The 13,841-nt window shown below is 35.5% G+C and overlaps 1 protein-coding gene and 1 long non-coding RNA gene across 3 annotated transcripts; one reads left to right on the top strand and one right to left on the bottom strand.

Moving 5' to 3' along the window:
- Positions 1-432: 432 nt before the first annotated feature.
- Positions 433-13,449, bottom strand: LOC114155582 (cytochrome P450 2J6-like). Of its 2 annotated transcripts, none has more exons than XM_028035556.1 (11): positions 13,171-13,449; positions 11,023-11,185; positions 10,315-10,467; positions 10,065-10,225; positions 9,608-9,676; positions 8,886-8,990; positions 8,360-8,495; positions 8,180-8,265; positions 7,054-7,155; positions 6,819-6,960; positions 433-836 (listed from the first exon to the last, which is right to left on the bottom strand). In XM_028035556.1, the coding sequence occupies exons 1-11, from the start codon at positions 13,327-13,329 to the stop codon at positions 649-651; spliced, it is 1,464 nt and encodes a 487-aa protein (XP_027891357.1). In that variant the 5' UTR covers positions 13,330-13,449; the 3' UTR covers positions 433-648. The 2 variants fall into 2 exon arrangements, with proteins under 2 accessions (XP_027891357.1, XP_027891349.1); XM_028035548.1 differs by lacking the exon at positions 433-836 and adding an exon at positions 5,610-6,136 and having other exon boundaries at positions 13,171-13,445.
- On the top strand, positions 3,437-8,473 carry LOC114155597 (uncharacterized). Its single transcript, XR_003597791.1, has 3 exons — positions 3,437-3,448; positions 5,593-5,597; positions 8,337-8,473. It is a non-coding gene; the product is annotated as an uncharacterized LOC114155597 (long non-coding RNA).
- Positions 13,450-13,841: the final 392 nt, after the last annotated feature.

The raw sequence follows: 13,841 nt of genomic DNA, 5'->3' as shown, positions 1-13,841 counted from the left end.
ATTCAAATGCGACCTGGACTTTAGGTCGCATTTGAATTGGATAGCATCGGATATGGGTCGCATTCGAAAGGAAACCTACCTGTGCTTGTCAGGCTGTTATGAAAATATCAGATACAGGTCGCATTATGTCCAAAAGAAATCGGAATTGGGTCACTTCAGGCTGCAGTGTGAACGCCGTTTCTTTTTCCTTTTCTGTATCAATTGGCTCCGCTTAAGGACGACCAGCGGCGCACTCTACTGGATGGAGGTCAAACTACAACATTTTTAAAAAGTGCAGTCCATTGGAACTAATTTTAATTTAATAACCCATTAATCGACTGTTAATCCTAAATCAATTAATTGTTTGCATTCATAGTCCCATTCAAATAATAGGATTCTTAAATAAAATATACAGACTCTGACACAATTTCTTGTTGTAATAATAACCAAGAGTTCAACCAGAATCTGTTTACTGACTTGCCTGATGATCAGTTTTGTTTGAAGGAAGTCAAACATTGCAATTCACACCAGCAGATTATGCAACATCTTGTCAGGTAGCAATTAAAATAAACAGTGTGGGACTTTGAAGATATTGTTGTTGCATTACTGAATGAGCAAAAAAAATGATGTTTTATCATCAAGTTCTTTCTTCAGTTTATTCAGAAAACCTCATTGATTTTCTCTCAGCTGGATCGTCATAAAATAAGGTTTGGGAGTCAAAGTTGCTCCAAAGACTGGTGTGAAGTCAGGTTCTCCTGCATCCTCCGGCCAGACGAACTTAAACTTCCTCAGCAGAGTCACCGTGATGAGGAAGAGCTCCATGCGGGCCAGACTCTCTCCAAGACAAACTCGAGAACCTGGTTCACAAAACAACCATGTTCAGTTATTTTAACATACCTCAGTGTGTCTGCATGCTTTTTTCTAGTCTCATAGACATTGAATCTACCTGCAGAGAAAGGCATGAAGGCCTCAGGTTTGACAAACTCTCCCTGTTCATTCAGGAAGTTTTCAGGGTTGAACTCATGAATCCAGCTGTTAGCGATAGAATAAAAACGGCATAAACCCGTAAAAGGTGCAAAAAATCTTCCCTGACTGTGAGGCTGGACGCTCAGATCCAGATGAAAAGCAGATGTTAAACATATTTTCTATTGACCCCATATTTTTGTATTAAAAAATCCAAATAAAATATCATAGAATATGTTTTTTTATTGGTCTGATGGAATTTTCAAATCCCAAATGTTACCATCATCTGCAATCGGTGCACCGCTACTTGAAAATACAAGTGTGTATGTAATTAATCAACGCAATGTGTTTTAGAGCATATTATTAAAAATATATTTCAGTAACTATCACAAATTTAAGAAAAATGTCTTTATAACAAGAAGCGTCCCACCTGCATGTAAGGCATGTCGTTCCTGTCCTCAAAAGTGGCATTATTAAAATAATGATAGAAAACAAATACGTTACCTTTGCTATCGGCGATGTCAGTAATTAACATGTTTTGGGGTCGACCAGCGAAATCAGTAGCTTTGATCACCATTGCCTCCTTCATGGCCTCAAACCCATTGATGACCACAGCTGGTCTCTGACCCAAGAACAGACTGTAGACGTTTCCATACGACTGACTCAGCTGGAAAAAAGATTTATTTTTTTTTATTTACTATGTCCTAAATTTGGAGTATATTTAAAATAAAAAAAAACATGGAGAGAAATTTTTTTTAAAAAGTTGATTGTGCTATTTAGCAAATGTTTTTGTTCTTTAAGGAAATTACAGAATATTTTTAAGATTTTAGTGTTTAGTTGTTCTTCGTGGTTGATATGCATTTTTTTTCTTCCATGTAAGCATAATGTAATAACCCACAAAAAAGTGAGCTTGATGCCAAACTATGGAGAAAATACCATATAAATCTGTTGAGGTGAATCAGAAATATGGGTGCTATAAAAGAAAACATTACTTCTGACTTCATAGTCTTTAATGTCATACATTCACCAAACACCTGCAAACATTTACTGAACATTCACGGTGTGTTTTCTGGCTGTTCCTGGTTTTGCTGTGGCCAATCACATTTAGTTTAATATGTTACACTAAGTATTTCTTCCTTGTTTTCTATTTTAATTTCTTCAGCCTTTATTTCCTAATATCCTTGCATCCATTTTTAAAAATGTGAAGGAACTCTGGTGTTAGAAAACCAAAGATTTATGAAAAGGTGGTGCTGTAATCTCACTTTCCCCATCCTGGAATCACCCAACATATTTCCCTATTACATGTGTCACCCTAAAAATGACACTAAATATTAGTGTCATTATACAGTAACCACATGTACTTCTCAACATAGCATATGTTTTATTTCACACTGCTTAGTTTATTTGAGCAAAATGAGAAATAATCTCATGTAGGCTGACTTTAGAAATTCTTTCACATTCACTGAAACATGTCTAGGTTCATTCAGACAGGTTCATCCTGTCTGAACCAGTTGCCATTGAACTGGAGGACCTGGATAAATCACAGCAGACTTCATTGGGAAATGTCTTACATAATCAGCAGCAACCTTTGGATGGCTCGCAAACAATGACTTTGCTAAATGTGTGGAACACTGCAAGACTGAATCTAAATTTAAGAAATTTGGAGGCAGATAAATGTAATAAAAAATAATAGCAAATATCTCCAACTTCACCCCTGTAGAGAAACTTTATTGCAGCTTTTTGATGCTTTCCTGCTCAAACACATTGGAATCAAATGAACCAGACCTTTCCTAATTTTTAATAACATGCTGTTTTGACTAGAATTTTTTAAATTAATTGCAATTTCTGCCAAACCTTCACTGTGTTTCATAGGAGACCATGACTGAGCACGACGTAACTTTGGACCTGTGGGTAATACACCATTTCTGCTCACTGGATCCTGAAAGACACGATCTAAAAGATCAAGTTTCCTAAGTGTTGGTTTAGAAGACCCTATTTAATTTGGTAAATTCAAAAAGTGTTGCTTATAGATGGCAAATATTGTATAATATTCTACAATAATTAAAATATTTGATGACATACATGTCAAATTGTTCTGATTTATGCTTCTTATTTCTCTGGTTGTTTCATATATGCAATTGTAAAGGCTGCCCTTGTCATTTTAATTTCTAGTATAAATAGTTTAGAAAAGTAGCCATCACTGATTCTGGGGAAGTTCAGTTTAATAAAATTAGCATTTCTAAGGGTTTACAGGTCAGTGTTGTTGTGAATGGACTGATAACCAGGAGTTTTTGAAGGTAAAGTTACAGTCAACAAATTCAAAGTAATTCACCTGTTAAGGAACTAAATTCAAAGAGACCAAAAATAACTGCAGACGTCTGTAGCCAGATTGTAAATGAGATTAAAATAGGATTTTACTTTCTTTTTTTTTTTTTTGCAGGACTGTAATCCACCATTTCACATAAATGTGGAAATGAGCTTTTCCTCAATATCAACTGGAGTTTAGGTGTTCTCTTTAACTTAACATTACAGTGTGAACTGTATGTTTTGAATGTTTCAATATAAATTTAGTGCTGTGGGAAACGGAGCCAAAATGTCACAATCCAAATATTTACAAGCCAGGCGGGCTTATGAGTGGACATGATACATTTTACAAATCATACCACGAAATCCTGACTTTTCAAAAAAAAATAATTTCCTCCCCTCCAGGGGGTTTTTGTGGGCTCCAGTGTCCCTTATATGAAAGTATTCTGACAGGAAAGGGGGAAGACAGGGTGCAAATATCGCCAGGTCCGGGAATCGAACCCGCAACGGCTGCGTCGAGGACTCAAGGCCTCCCAATGTGGGTCACGCTATCCCCTACGCCACCACAGCACGCCCAGACTTTTTCAAGCTTTTATTGAAAAATAAATAAAATAAGCATCAGGAATAATCTCTAAAATGTTGAATCTCTTACATAATTTCCTGAATCATGCTGGAGACTACATAAGTTCAGGTAATGTTTGACTTTGCTGCATACAAATGTACAATACAAAATGTTCTAAAACTATCGCCAAATAAGTATTAGCTTATCAACAGCAGAGGTTACAGTTTACTCCTTACCTGCAATTCTGAATAAGTAATGATGAAGTTTGCAAGTTCTGAATTATTTTCTAGCAACATATACAAATTAATATCATATATAAATGGTGATAACATTAAATGTAAAAAGAAAGAAAATAAATAGTAGTATTTATCATAGCTTTTCTTACCCTATCAAAGTCTTTTAAGGGGTTCTTCATGTTCAGGTTCCAGAGGTTCCCCAGTACAGGCAGACTGGGGGGTCCGGGTGGGAAGTTCTTGGGTCTCTGAGGTTTGAGTTGAAAAAGAAGGACGACAACACAGAGCACCAGCAGAAATACTGAAATCATGTTGGCTTGTATTGGATCAAACCGAAGAGATGACCTGCTTAGCTTATTATGAAAGTCTGTATCTCAGCGCTGACTGCTCTGGTTGTGCCCTTTGATTCTTTGTATTTAAAGTGAGAAGCAACATCAGGCATAAATAAGTGATCATAAAAGATGACAGGAAATGACATGTAAGAGGTAGTTCTTTAGTTTTCTTCATGAACTTCAGTTCAACTTGTTATTTTTAACCAGTTTATTTTATAACTATGCTGTTATTAGTGAAAGGACCTACACTACATCTATGAAACTGCTTGGAAATCATTGTCAAGTCTAAATTTGTTAAATATCATGACTTAATAGACTTTAGCTATTAAATAAAAAATAAATGAATAATAGCTCTTTTTACCCTTTCAAAGTCTTCTAAGGGATTCTTTATGTTGAAGTTCCAAAGGTTTCAGGCAGGCTGAAGGATCCTGGGGGGAAATTTTTGGGTCTCTAAGGTTTGAGTTGAAAAAGAAGGAAACAAACAGAGTCCCAGCAGAAATACTGAGACCAACATGTTGGTTTGGATCAGATCGAACTTAAGAGATGATCTGCTTAACCTGAGAGAGAACATGAGGTGGTCAAAAGAAGGACAGGAAGTGATGTGCCAACAAGTTAGAGGGGGTGGATCTTCTTTCTTCTTTCCTTTATCTTCTTGCAAATGAGGTAAGAGCAAAACTACTTAGAGATTTAGATTACAGTTGATGGTTTGTCCTATAGTCAACTACAAATTTGTGAAATATCATAACTTAATACAATTCACCATATATATTTTTATAAGCATAAAATCATTCATTATATGAATGATTACATATGAATGAGTACGTAGAGTACGTACAATATTTTTACAGGAAAAACAAAGGACCAGAGATTAAAAAAAGAACAATAACAAAAACCCCACAGAAAAACATGACAAATAGTCATATAAAACAAGAAAGAAAAAAAACGTTTAAAATTCTTTTTTTATTTAAAGTAACTTTAAAAATCTTAATTGTGTTGTTATTTTTAACATTCAAATTATAATTGGGATTTTTTTTGTTCTGATCAAAAATCACATAAATTAAAGCTATTTATAAATGAATGCACAACTTAATGAGAGTCGCTTCCTTTCTTTTGGAAAACAGCAGTGTACTTGTGATTTTTTAACGTACACGTCGCTCTTCAAACCTGCATATAGAAACTTTCAGAGCTGAAATCTGAATTTATTCTGCAAATGAAAAAGACGTGGTTTCATATCTGTTACCATTTCTGACCACCAGATGGTGCCATCGTACGTCAAAGGTTTATTTGAAAAAATACAATCCCATTCACACAATAAAATGAAATATACATAATTTAATAAAATTACTTATATCTTTTATTTGTAGGAATGTAATTAATGACTGATGTGTTTTACTCGGTTATAGAAACTATACAGTTTTAATAATAAGGAAGAGTTTAATTTAAATTTATTTATTGATTTGCTCAATGAACAATTTTCAAACCAGTTGATTATGGAACAACTGTCAAGCAGAAGTTAAACAGTCTGAATGCACAAACAAAACTGGTATTGATTTATCATTCAGTCCTTTGAAAACCTCATTGATTTTCTCTCAGCTGGATCTTCATAAAATAAGGTTTGGGAGTCAAAGTTGCTCCAAAGACTGGTGTGAAGTCCGGTTCTCCTGCATCCTCCGGCCAGACGAACTTAAACTTCCTCAGCAGAGTCACCGTGATGAGGAAGAGCTCCATGCGGGCCAGACTCTCTCCAAGACAAACTCGAGAACCTGGTTCACAAAACAACAGCTTAAAAATAACATTCAGTTATTTTAATATACTTCAGTGTGCGTGCATGATTTTTTCCAGTTTCAAAATTTCCCACTGCAGCCTGAATGAACTTAAATCTGATTTTTTTTATCTCTTCTGAATTCACTATGTGTTGCATCCTGTATCTGACCTTTTCTTGACAGTCTGAACAACACAGATCAGATTTTTTTTTAAATGCAACCCACTCTACTTGGATATGTGGTTCTAAATCTGATACGTTTCTGATCTTTCTGAGTCTGTACAGGCAGGTCACATTCAAACGACCTGAACATCATCAATCCTCGACAAACATCACCGTTCTGTGTCCTGATATGTGGAACTGGGAGGAAAATCAACAACCATGGTGGACGAAAATGTGGATTAAGTTGTTAATGTGATGGCATTAAAATCATCACAACTTTAAAATCGCAAGATTTTACTTCTGCAAACACCGAGTAACTATGTGTGCTGTTATTGTGTCTTCTACTGTGAATGAGGGACATTTTCATGTTGCTTTTAGTTCACACAGGAGATCACATACAGGTCGCATATATTTGGAAATGTGAACCAACAGGCAAAAGAAAAATAAATTGAATGTCGCAAAATATCAGAATTGCGCATTAAGGCAGGCAGTATGAATGAAGCCTTAGACATTGAATCTACCTGCAGAGAAAGGCATGAAGGCCTCAGGTTTGACAAACTCTCCCTGTTCATTCAGGAAGTTTTCAGGGTTGAACTCATGAGGGAATTTCCACTGTCCCTCTTCTCTCAACACTGAGGTCAGGTTCTGGATGATCATTGTACCCTGAAGGAAATCCAAAAGGGAGAGAAAAGCAGTCAAGTTGTTTATCTTATTTTCAGCAACACATAAAGCCTAATAAAGCAAGATGCTAACAACCTGAGGAATGGAGTATCCCATGAGCTCTGTGTCCTTAGTGGTGCAGTGGAAGACACTGAGAGGAACTGTGTTGGCAATCCGCTGGATTTCATGGATCACAGCCTGGAACAAAGCAGATTTCTTAAAATCTCTCCATCGTGATGTGCGATTACACTTATTGGTAGAGCAAAAACAAGAGCACAGAACCTGAAAAGTTACAGTTTACCAACCAGAAACAGGTCACCAAGCAGAAAAGATCTGACCTGACCGTAAAAACTGAAGTAATTTTCTTTGGACTTAAAGAGGAACAATCTAGAGTTAACACACAGCTACAGTTATTACAACTGGAAACTAGAGATCAGGCCTGAAATCTGGTGATGGACTCTGGCCTGAACCTTCAAAGCAACATAAAAACAGTTACGAAGTCGGCCTTCTATCACCTGAAGAACATCTCCAGGGTCAGAGGAATAATGTCTCAGCAAGAGCTAGAGAAACTCATTCATGAGGTTATCTTTAGTTGCATTGATTACTGCAACAGCGTCTTCACAAGTCTGCCTAAAAAAATCAATCCTCCATCTGCCGCTGATCCAGAACGCTGCTGCTGGTGTTCTGACTAAAACCAGGAAGGTAGAGCACATATTTCTAGTTCTAAAGTCCTTCACTGAGAGAATATAAGTTAAAATACTGTTGTTAGTTTATAAATCACTGAACGGTTTAGCACCACAATACATTAATGATCTCCTGCTGTTGTATCAACCCTCCAGTACTTTCAGGTCTTCTGATTCTGGTTCTGCTCTGCATCCCCAGAACCAGAACCAAACATGGAGAAGCAGCATTCAGCTTCTATGCTCCACAAATCTGGAGCAAACTTCCAGAAAACTGCAAACATGCTGAAACACTGAGTTCCTTTAAAACAGTAATGCACTTCTGTAACCTTCAAGACTCCAGATGGCCACATAAATAGAACTTAAGGATAATATCTTCTCCTGTATGTGGAAAATCATTACGATTCAAAGAAATAAAGGCGTGAAAACATCAGATTGTGTGTGATCAATAATAGAAAGTGCTTGAGCATTATTATTGAAAAACACTGTTTTCAGTAACTCCATCATTAATTTATTAACTATGTCTTTAGGGAGCATTTCACCTGCATGTAAGGCATGTTGTGCCTGTCCTCAAAAGAGACCCTATCATGTCCCTGCAGCACCCGGTCTATCTCCTGCTGACATTGCTCTGAGGGAGGGAAAAAAGGCAATTTACGGTTATCAGTTCAACTAAAATACATTTTCATTTAAAGAAGTTAGTGCTTTTCCATGTCAAAGTGTACCTTGAATGTGAGGGTAAGTCATGAGGTAAAGAAACCCGCTCAGCAGGGTGTTGGAGGTGGTGTCCGTCCCAGCGGCATAGAGGTCAAAAGTCATTCCTGTCAGTTGTTTCTCAGTAAAAGTGGCATCATCACCTCTCTGAACATTGGAAGACAAAGAGACATGAAATTCAAATCAAATAAACTTTGTAAGGAAACAGAGAAACATGAGAAAAACTTCACCAGTCAGATTCTTACTTTTGTAGTATTTAATTATGAATAATTTCAGTTTGTACACAACGTGTGTAAACGTCTTTATGTAGCACTCATTTTTTGTAAAGAAATTTACATCTGAATTTGTACTTTATTTGTATTCATGTTGAGTAGACTGGTTTTTATATGTTGTGCTGGTGATGCAAAATCATTTCTGTATTCTGGGATCAATAAAGTGCATTTTATCTTAATAAGGCAGTTATTTCATTTAGTTATGTTTGGCTATTACTCATTAATGTGGCTCATCTCTTTCTCAAAAAACACATGTATGACGCACCTTATCCAGCTCGTCCAGATAGCAGTCGACAAAATCTCGCGGCTCTCCAGGGACTCTGCTCTTCTTGTGTTCATTCACCAAACGTCGTGCAATGTTCAGAAAAATCTACAACACAGAAATTAGTTGTGCTCATAAGTTTACATTCTTTGGAAGAATTTGTCTATTTTTAGTGTCTCATTGCACATTATATCTTAAAGCCACAGACTGAATATGAAAAAAGCATGCATGTTTAAAGTTTGAGCTTCATGTTGGGGAATGTCATGTTATGTTGGGAAAGTCTATAAATGATTACAGGAATCCTTCTGCCACTGGATTAGATTCCTCCAGACAATCAGAGAAATTTCAATAACATTCCGTTTGATTTGATTATTCTAGCATTAAATATTTAACTTGTTCGTGAAAACTGACACATTTACTTTGCAAGTGAAAGAAATGTGTTGGTGTTTTTTATTCTATGAGTTAAATCTTTGTGTTTGAGCCCCAGCTTGTTCACAAATCTCTTAGGAAAGAGGAGCCAGCTATAGGCTCTTGCTTTTAAGCTAATTGAATGAATCATGGCTTCCTTCCTCCAAATTCCTCTAAATCTGTACTCAAATGTACTTGATGAGAAATCATGGCAGCCAACCTTTATCCATGAGTGACAGAAAAGCAAAAAATGCAAAAAGAAAAATTCAAATGTTGAGTGTGTAAACTTATCAAAATAAGTTTATGTCCTACATTACCTCCATGTTCTGAAAGGATTTGTTGTAGGGCAACCGGAGGGGACGGATCAAAGGAAATGAGTCATAGATCTGAGAAGAAAGAGAAATTTTTACCGTACATGGATTAAATTTAAAAAAAGAAAAACACAGATCCTGTTTGAATAAAACATTCCTCAGGAGGAACATATTCAGATTCATCTTAAGATATTCAACTTTTATTATGAGAGTCAAAATTTAAGAAATACTTTCACAATTTCATTTTTGATTTATTTGTTTAGTAAATAAGTTTTAACTGAGAAAAATAAATCTAGCAAAAAGGTGCTATAGTGTTTGAAAAGACTAATACCAGTGATTTGTTAAAACTTTACAAAGCACCAGCTTAAAGCAAGAATAATATCTGAAAATGTTCAGATTATGATCATTATAATCTGCTTTCTTTACCCACTTGATCCCATCTCGGTCTGATGCTGTGACTCACCATCGCCCATGGTCCATTGGCTATTTTGCTAATCTCAGTGAAGCACCTGACAATAATTTTGATCGTCTCATCTTCGTACTCGTAACGCGTTCCAAACAGAACCTTACAGATTATGTTGGAGGCGGCATTATGAAACAGGAACTGAGGACTCAAAGTTTTACCTGAAAAACATACAAGAGACTAAAATGTGACAGGCTCACATGCAAGTACAACAGAAACCGAATAATGCTTAAAATCACTGAAGACGCACCGATGTTGTCATCTAGAGGTTTAATTATGTGCTGAATCTCTTCATGGATTCTTTCCTCCATTGACTTCTTTCCCAAACCAAAATTCCTCAGAGTCATGAGAGCAAAGCGTCGATGGTCCCTCCACAGCGAGCCATAATCAACCAAAATCACACCTATAAAAGACAAAAAACTAACTTCCAAGGTGACATTTAGCTACGCAGTAACCTCAAGTACTTAGAAACTGTGTGAGTCTGTAAATTAAAAATTGCATTTTGTTTTATTCCAAAGTGTTTTCTTTCTTTGAACAAAAATGAGGAATAATCTTGTGTAGGTTGACCTTTAAAGTTATTTAAATTTGATCAAAGTTGTTTAAAAATGGAATGAACAAACAAGAACTTTACTCTGGAAACTGGAAATCATTTACAAATACCTGCATGAGCATATAGATGCTCATTTTGATGTAAAATAGTTTATCAATGTTATAAAAAAAAAAAAGAAACAAGTCCTGAAACTGTAGTTATAGTGTCTGGTTAATTAACTGAGTGTTTAGAATGATTGAATAATGGCAAAACAACAGAATGCTCATCTTCCAACAAAACAAAGTTAGCATTGTACATTTTATTGATAATTAGAACAGGAGTTTGAAAATTTTCATTTACTTTTATACCTGATTAGTCTTACTAGTGTCTTTTTGTGCATTATGTTACAAAACACATACTGTACATTACCTTTGTTATTGGTGAGGTTAGTAATTAAGATGTTTTGGGGTCGACCAGCAAAATCAGCAGCTTTGATCACCATTGCCTCCTTCATGGCCTTAAACTCACTGATGACCACAGCTGGTTTCAGACCCAAGAACAGACTGTAGACGTTTCCATACGACTGCCTCAGCTGGAAGAAAGAAGGTCTTTTTTCAGTTTTTTCCCCCCTGTTTTTATGTCTTCTACCCCTTTATCCATCCATCTTTAAACATGTGAAAGAAGTCTGGTGAAGAGTCAAAGCAGAAGACCAAAGATTTATGAATTGGAAATGGAGTGATGATGGTGGGGTAATAGAACAAACCTCTAATCCAGAATCCAGTTTTCCCCATCCTGGAATTACCCATCATTTTACCTACTGCAAGTATCAGCATTTCCATTGACTATATAATTGGCAAGGTTGGCATTTCAAAAATAATTATGTGTAGATGGAAACATGGCAATTTATCAAAAATTATCCTTATTTGATCAAAAGTTTTTCACTAGTGACATTGGTTCATTTCACAAAACTGCAAAGGAAACACTTTTTTTTGCATCACAAAAGACATTCATTGTCCTTGTGACAATGACAATAAAGATTCATCTTATTGTCATTGTCACAAATATCCTTTATCTTATCTTAAAAGTTAAAGAATAAACAACTGGGTGCAAACCATGAAGAAGAAGACAGGAAGTAGGTGGAGAATTATGGTGCGGCATGATTTTTAACAACTTATCTTGTGAACAAACTTAATCACAAGTGATTTTAATTGCTTTTTTATTTAATGGAAACAAAGCAATTGTGAAAATGTGTTTTTTGGACATTAGTAGAAGATTGGCAAAGTTTTGTGCACATTTGTAATGGAAATGCAGCTTCTGCCACCTTAAAAAATATTATTCTGATTGAGCTTACACCAGCTGTCATAAAACCACTTTGGTCTGGATGCCAGTGAGCTAAAGGGAACGTTCATGTCAGACATGTATGGAAAACATCTTAAAAAACAGCAGCAACTTATGGATGATTTTGCAAACCAAAGATTAAAACGTAAATGTCATAAAGATTGACTAATAATGACAACAATAATCTTTCTAGAGCAGGGGTCTCCAACTTCAGTCCTTAAGAGATACTGTCCTGTATCGCTGCTCAAACACACCTGAATCAAATAAATGTCTCATTACAGTCCTTTGACACATTTGATGGCATTTTTAATCCATCCCTGAAGCAAAGCATGACTCAAAAGTAAATTTGTCATTAATCATTAGGTCTGGCTTATCAGTTTTCCCAAGCGTGCAAACACCAAACTTTTACTGTTTCATAGGAGACTGTGACTAAGCAAAAGGTAACTTTGGACACAATTTTTGGAGTTTGGACACTAAAAACTGAGGCAGAAGATCAAATGGGCTGAGTCTTGGTTTCGAAGAGCATATTTAACTTGGTGAATTCAAGAGGTGTTGATCTTTGATGCTCAATATTGTATGAAATTCGACATTAATAAAATAATTGATGACATTTACCGGTCATAAAAGACTAAATGTTTCTCATTGTCTATATGCTATATCTTGTCATTTTAATTTCTAGTGTAAATTGTGTAGGACAGTAGCTCTAAATAGTTGAATAATTTTTGCATTTGAAAAGTTTTAGAAGTTTGTGTTATTATGACTGGATTGTTATGAGGGGATATTTAAAGGTACATGCATTAAAAGCATTTATGCATAGACACATAAACACATAGAAAGTGTTAATGCAGTAACTGCTTTCTAATGCAAAAAATTGTTTTCTGCATTAAAAAGCAGGGATACTTTAGGATAATTCATCTAGGAATCTTTTACAGTTTCCTGAATCATGCTGACATCATCACTACTTAAGTTTATGTAATGTTTGACTTTGCTGCAGAGTAACCTTTGCCTTACAAACATACAGTTCAAAGTTTTCTTTAATCCAAACTAATTATTCCACTAAATATTTGATTATCAATAATGGAGTTAAAGTTTGTGCTGTACCTGCAATTCTGAGCAAGTAAAACTGAAGTTCGCAAGCGTTAAATTAAATCCAAGCAAGATATGGAAATGAATCTTATATAAACTGTAAAAACAATAAATAAGAAAGAAAAAAATATTATTTATCATAGCTTTTCTTACCCTTTCAAAGTCTTTTAAGGGGTTCTTCATGTTCAGGTTCCAGAGGTTCCCCAGTAGAGGCAGACTGGGGGGTCCGGGTGGGAAGTTCTTGGGTCTCTGAGGTTTGAGTTGTAAAAGAAGGAAGACAACACAGAGCACCAGCAGAAATACTGAAATCATGTTGGCTTGTTTTGGATCAAACTGAAGAGATGACCTGCTTAGCTTATTATGAAAGTCTGTATCTCAGCGCTGACTGCTCTGGTTGTGCCCTTTGATTCTTTGTATTTAAAGTGAGAAGCAACATCAGGCATAAATAAGTGATCATGAAAGAGGACAGGAAATGAAGTAATAACATAGAGGGGTGGGTCATCAACTCTATTTATGGTCTTTAGTTTAAATTCTTTTTGTAACCAGTTAGGTTTATTTTAAAGCTATATGTATAATTATTAGGAAAAGGACCAAACTTAAATCTTGAAAACTACTTGGAGACATAGCAAATGGTTTATCCTATACTCCAAATTAGTGGAATAACATGATTTAATAGACCAGAAATAAAAGTAGAAAAACTACAGTCAGACTACAGTTCCAAAGCAGTGCAGAAAATAATAATAATAATCATTATTATTATTAAAAACTTCTTCTGTTCGCTGATCCAGATGTGTAATCTATGTGAAAAGTTATTTTCTTTTTCT

Source organism: Xiphophorus couchianus, chromosome 2 (genome assembly GCF_001444195.1).
Source record: "Xiphophorus couchianus chromosome 2, X_couchianus-1.0, whole genome shotgun sequence".
NCBI lineage: Eukaryota > Metazoa > Chordata > Actinopteri > Cyprinodontiformes > Poeciliidae > Xiphophorus > Xiphophorus couchianus.
This window is presented reverse-complemented; position numbering and strand designations above follow the sequence as displayed.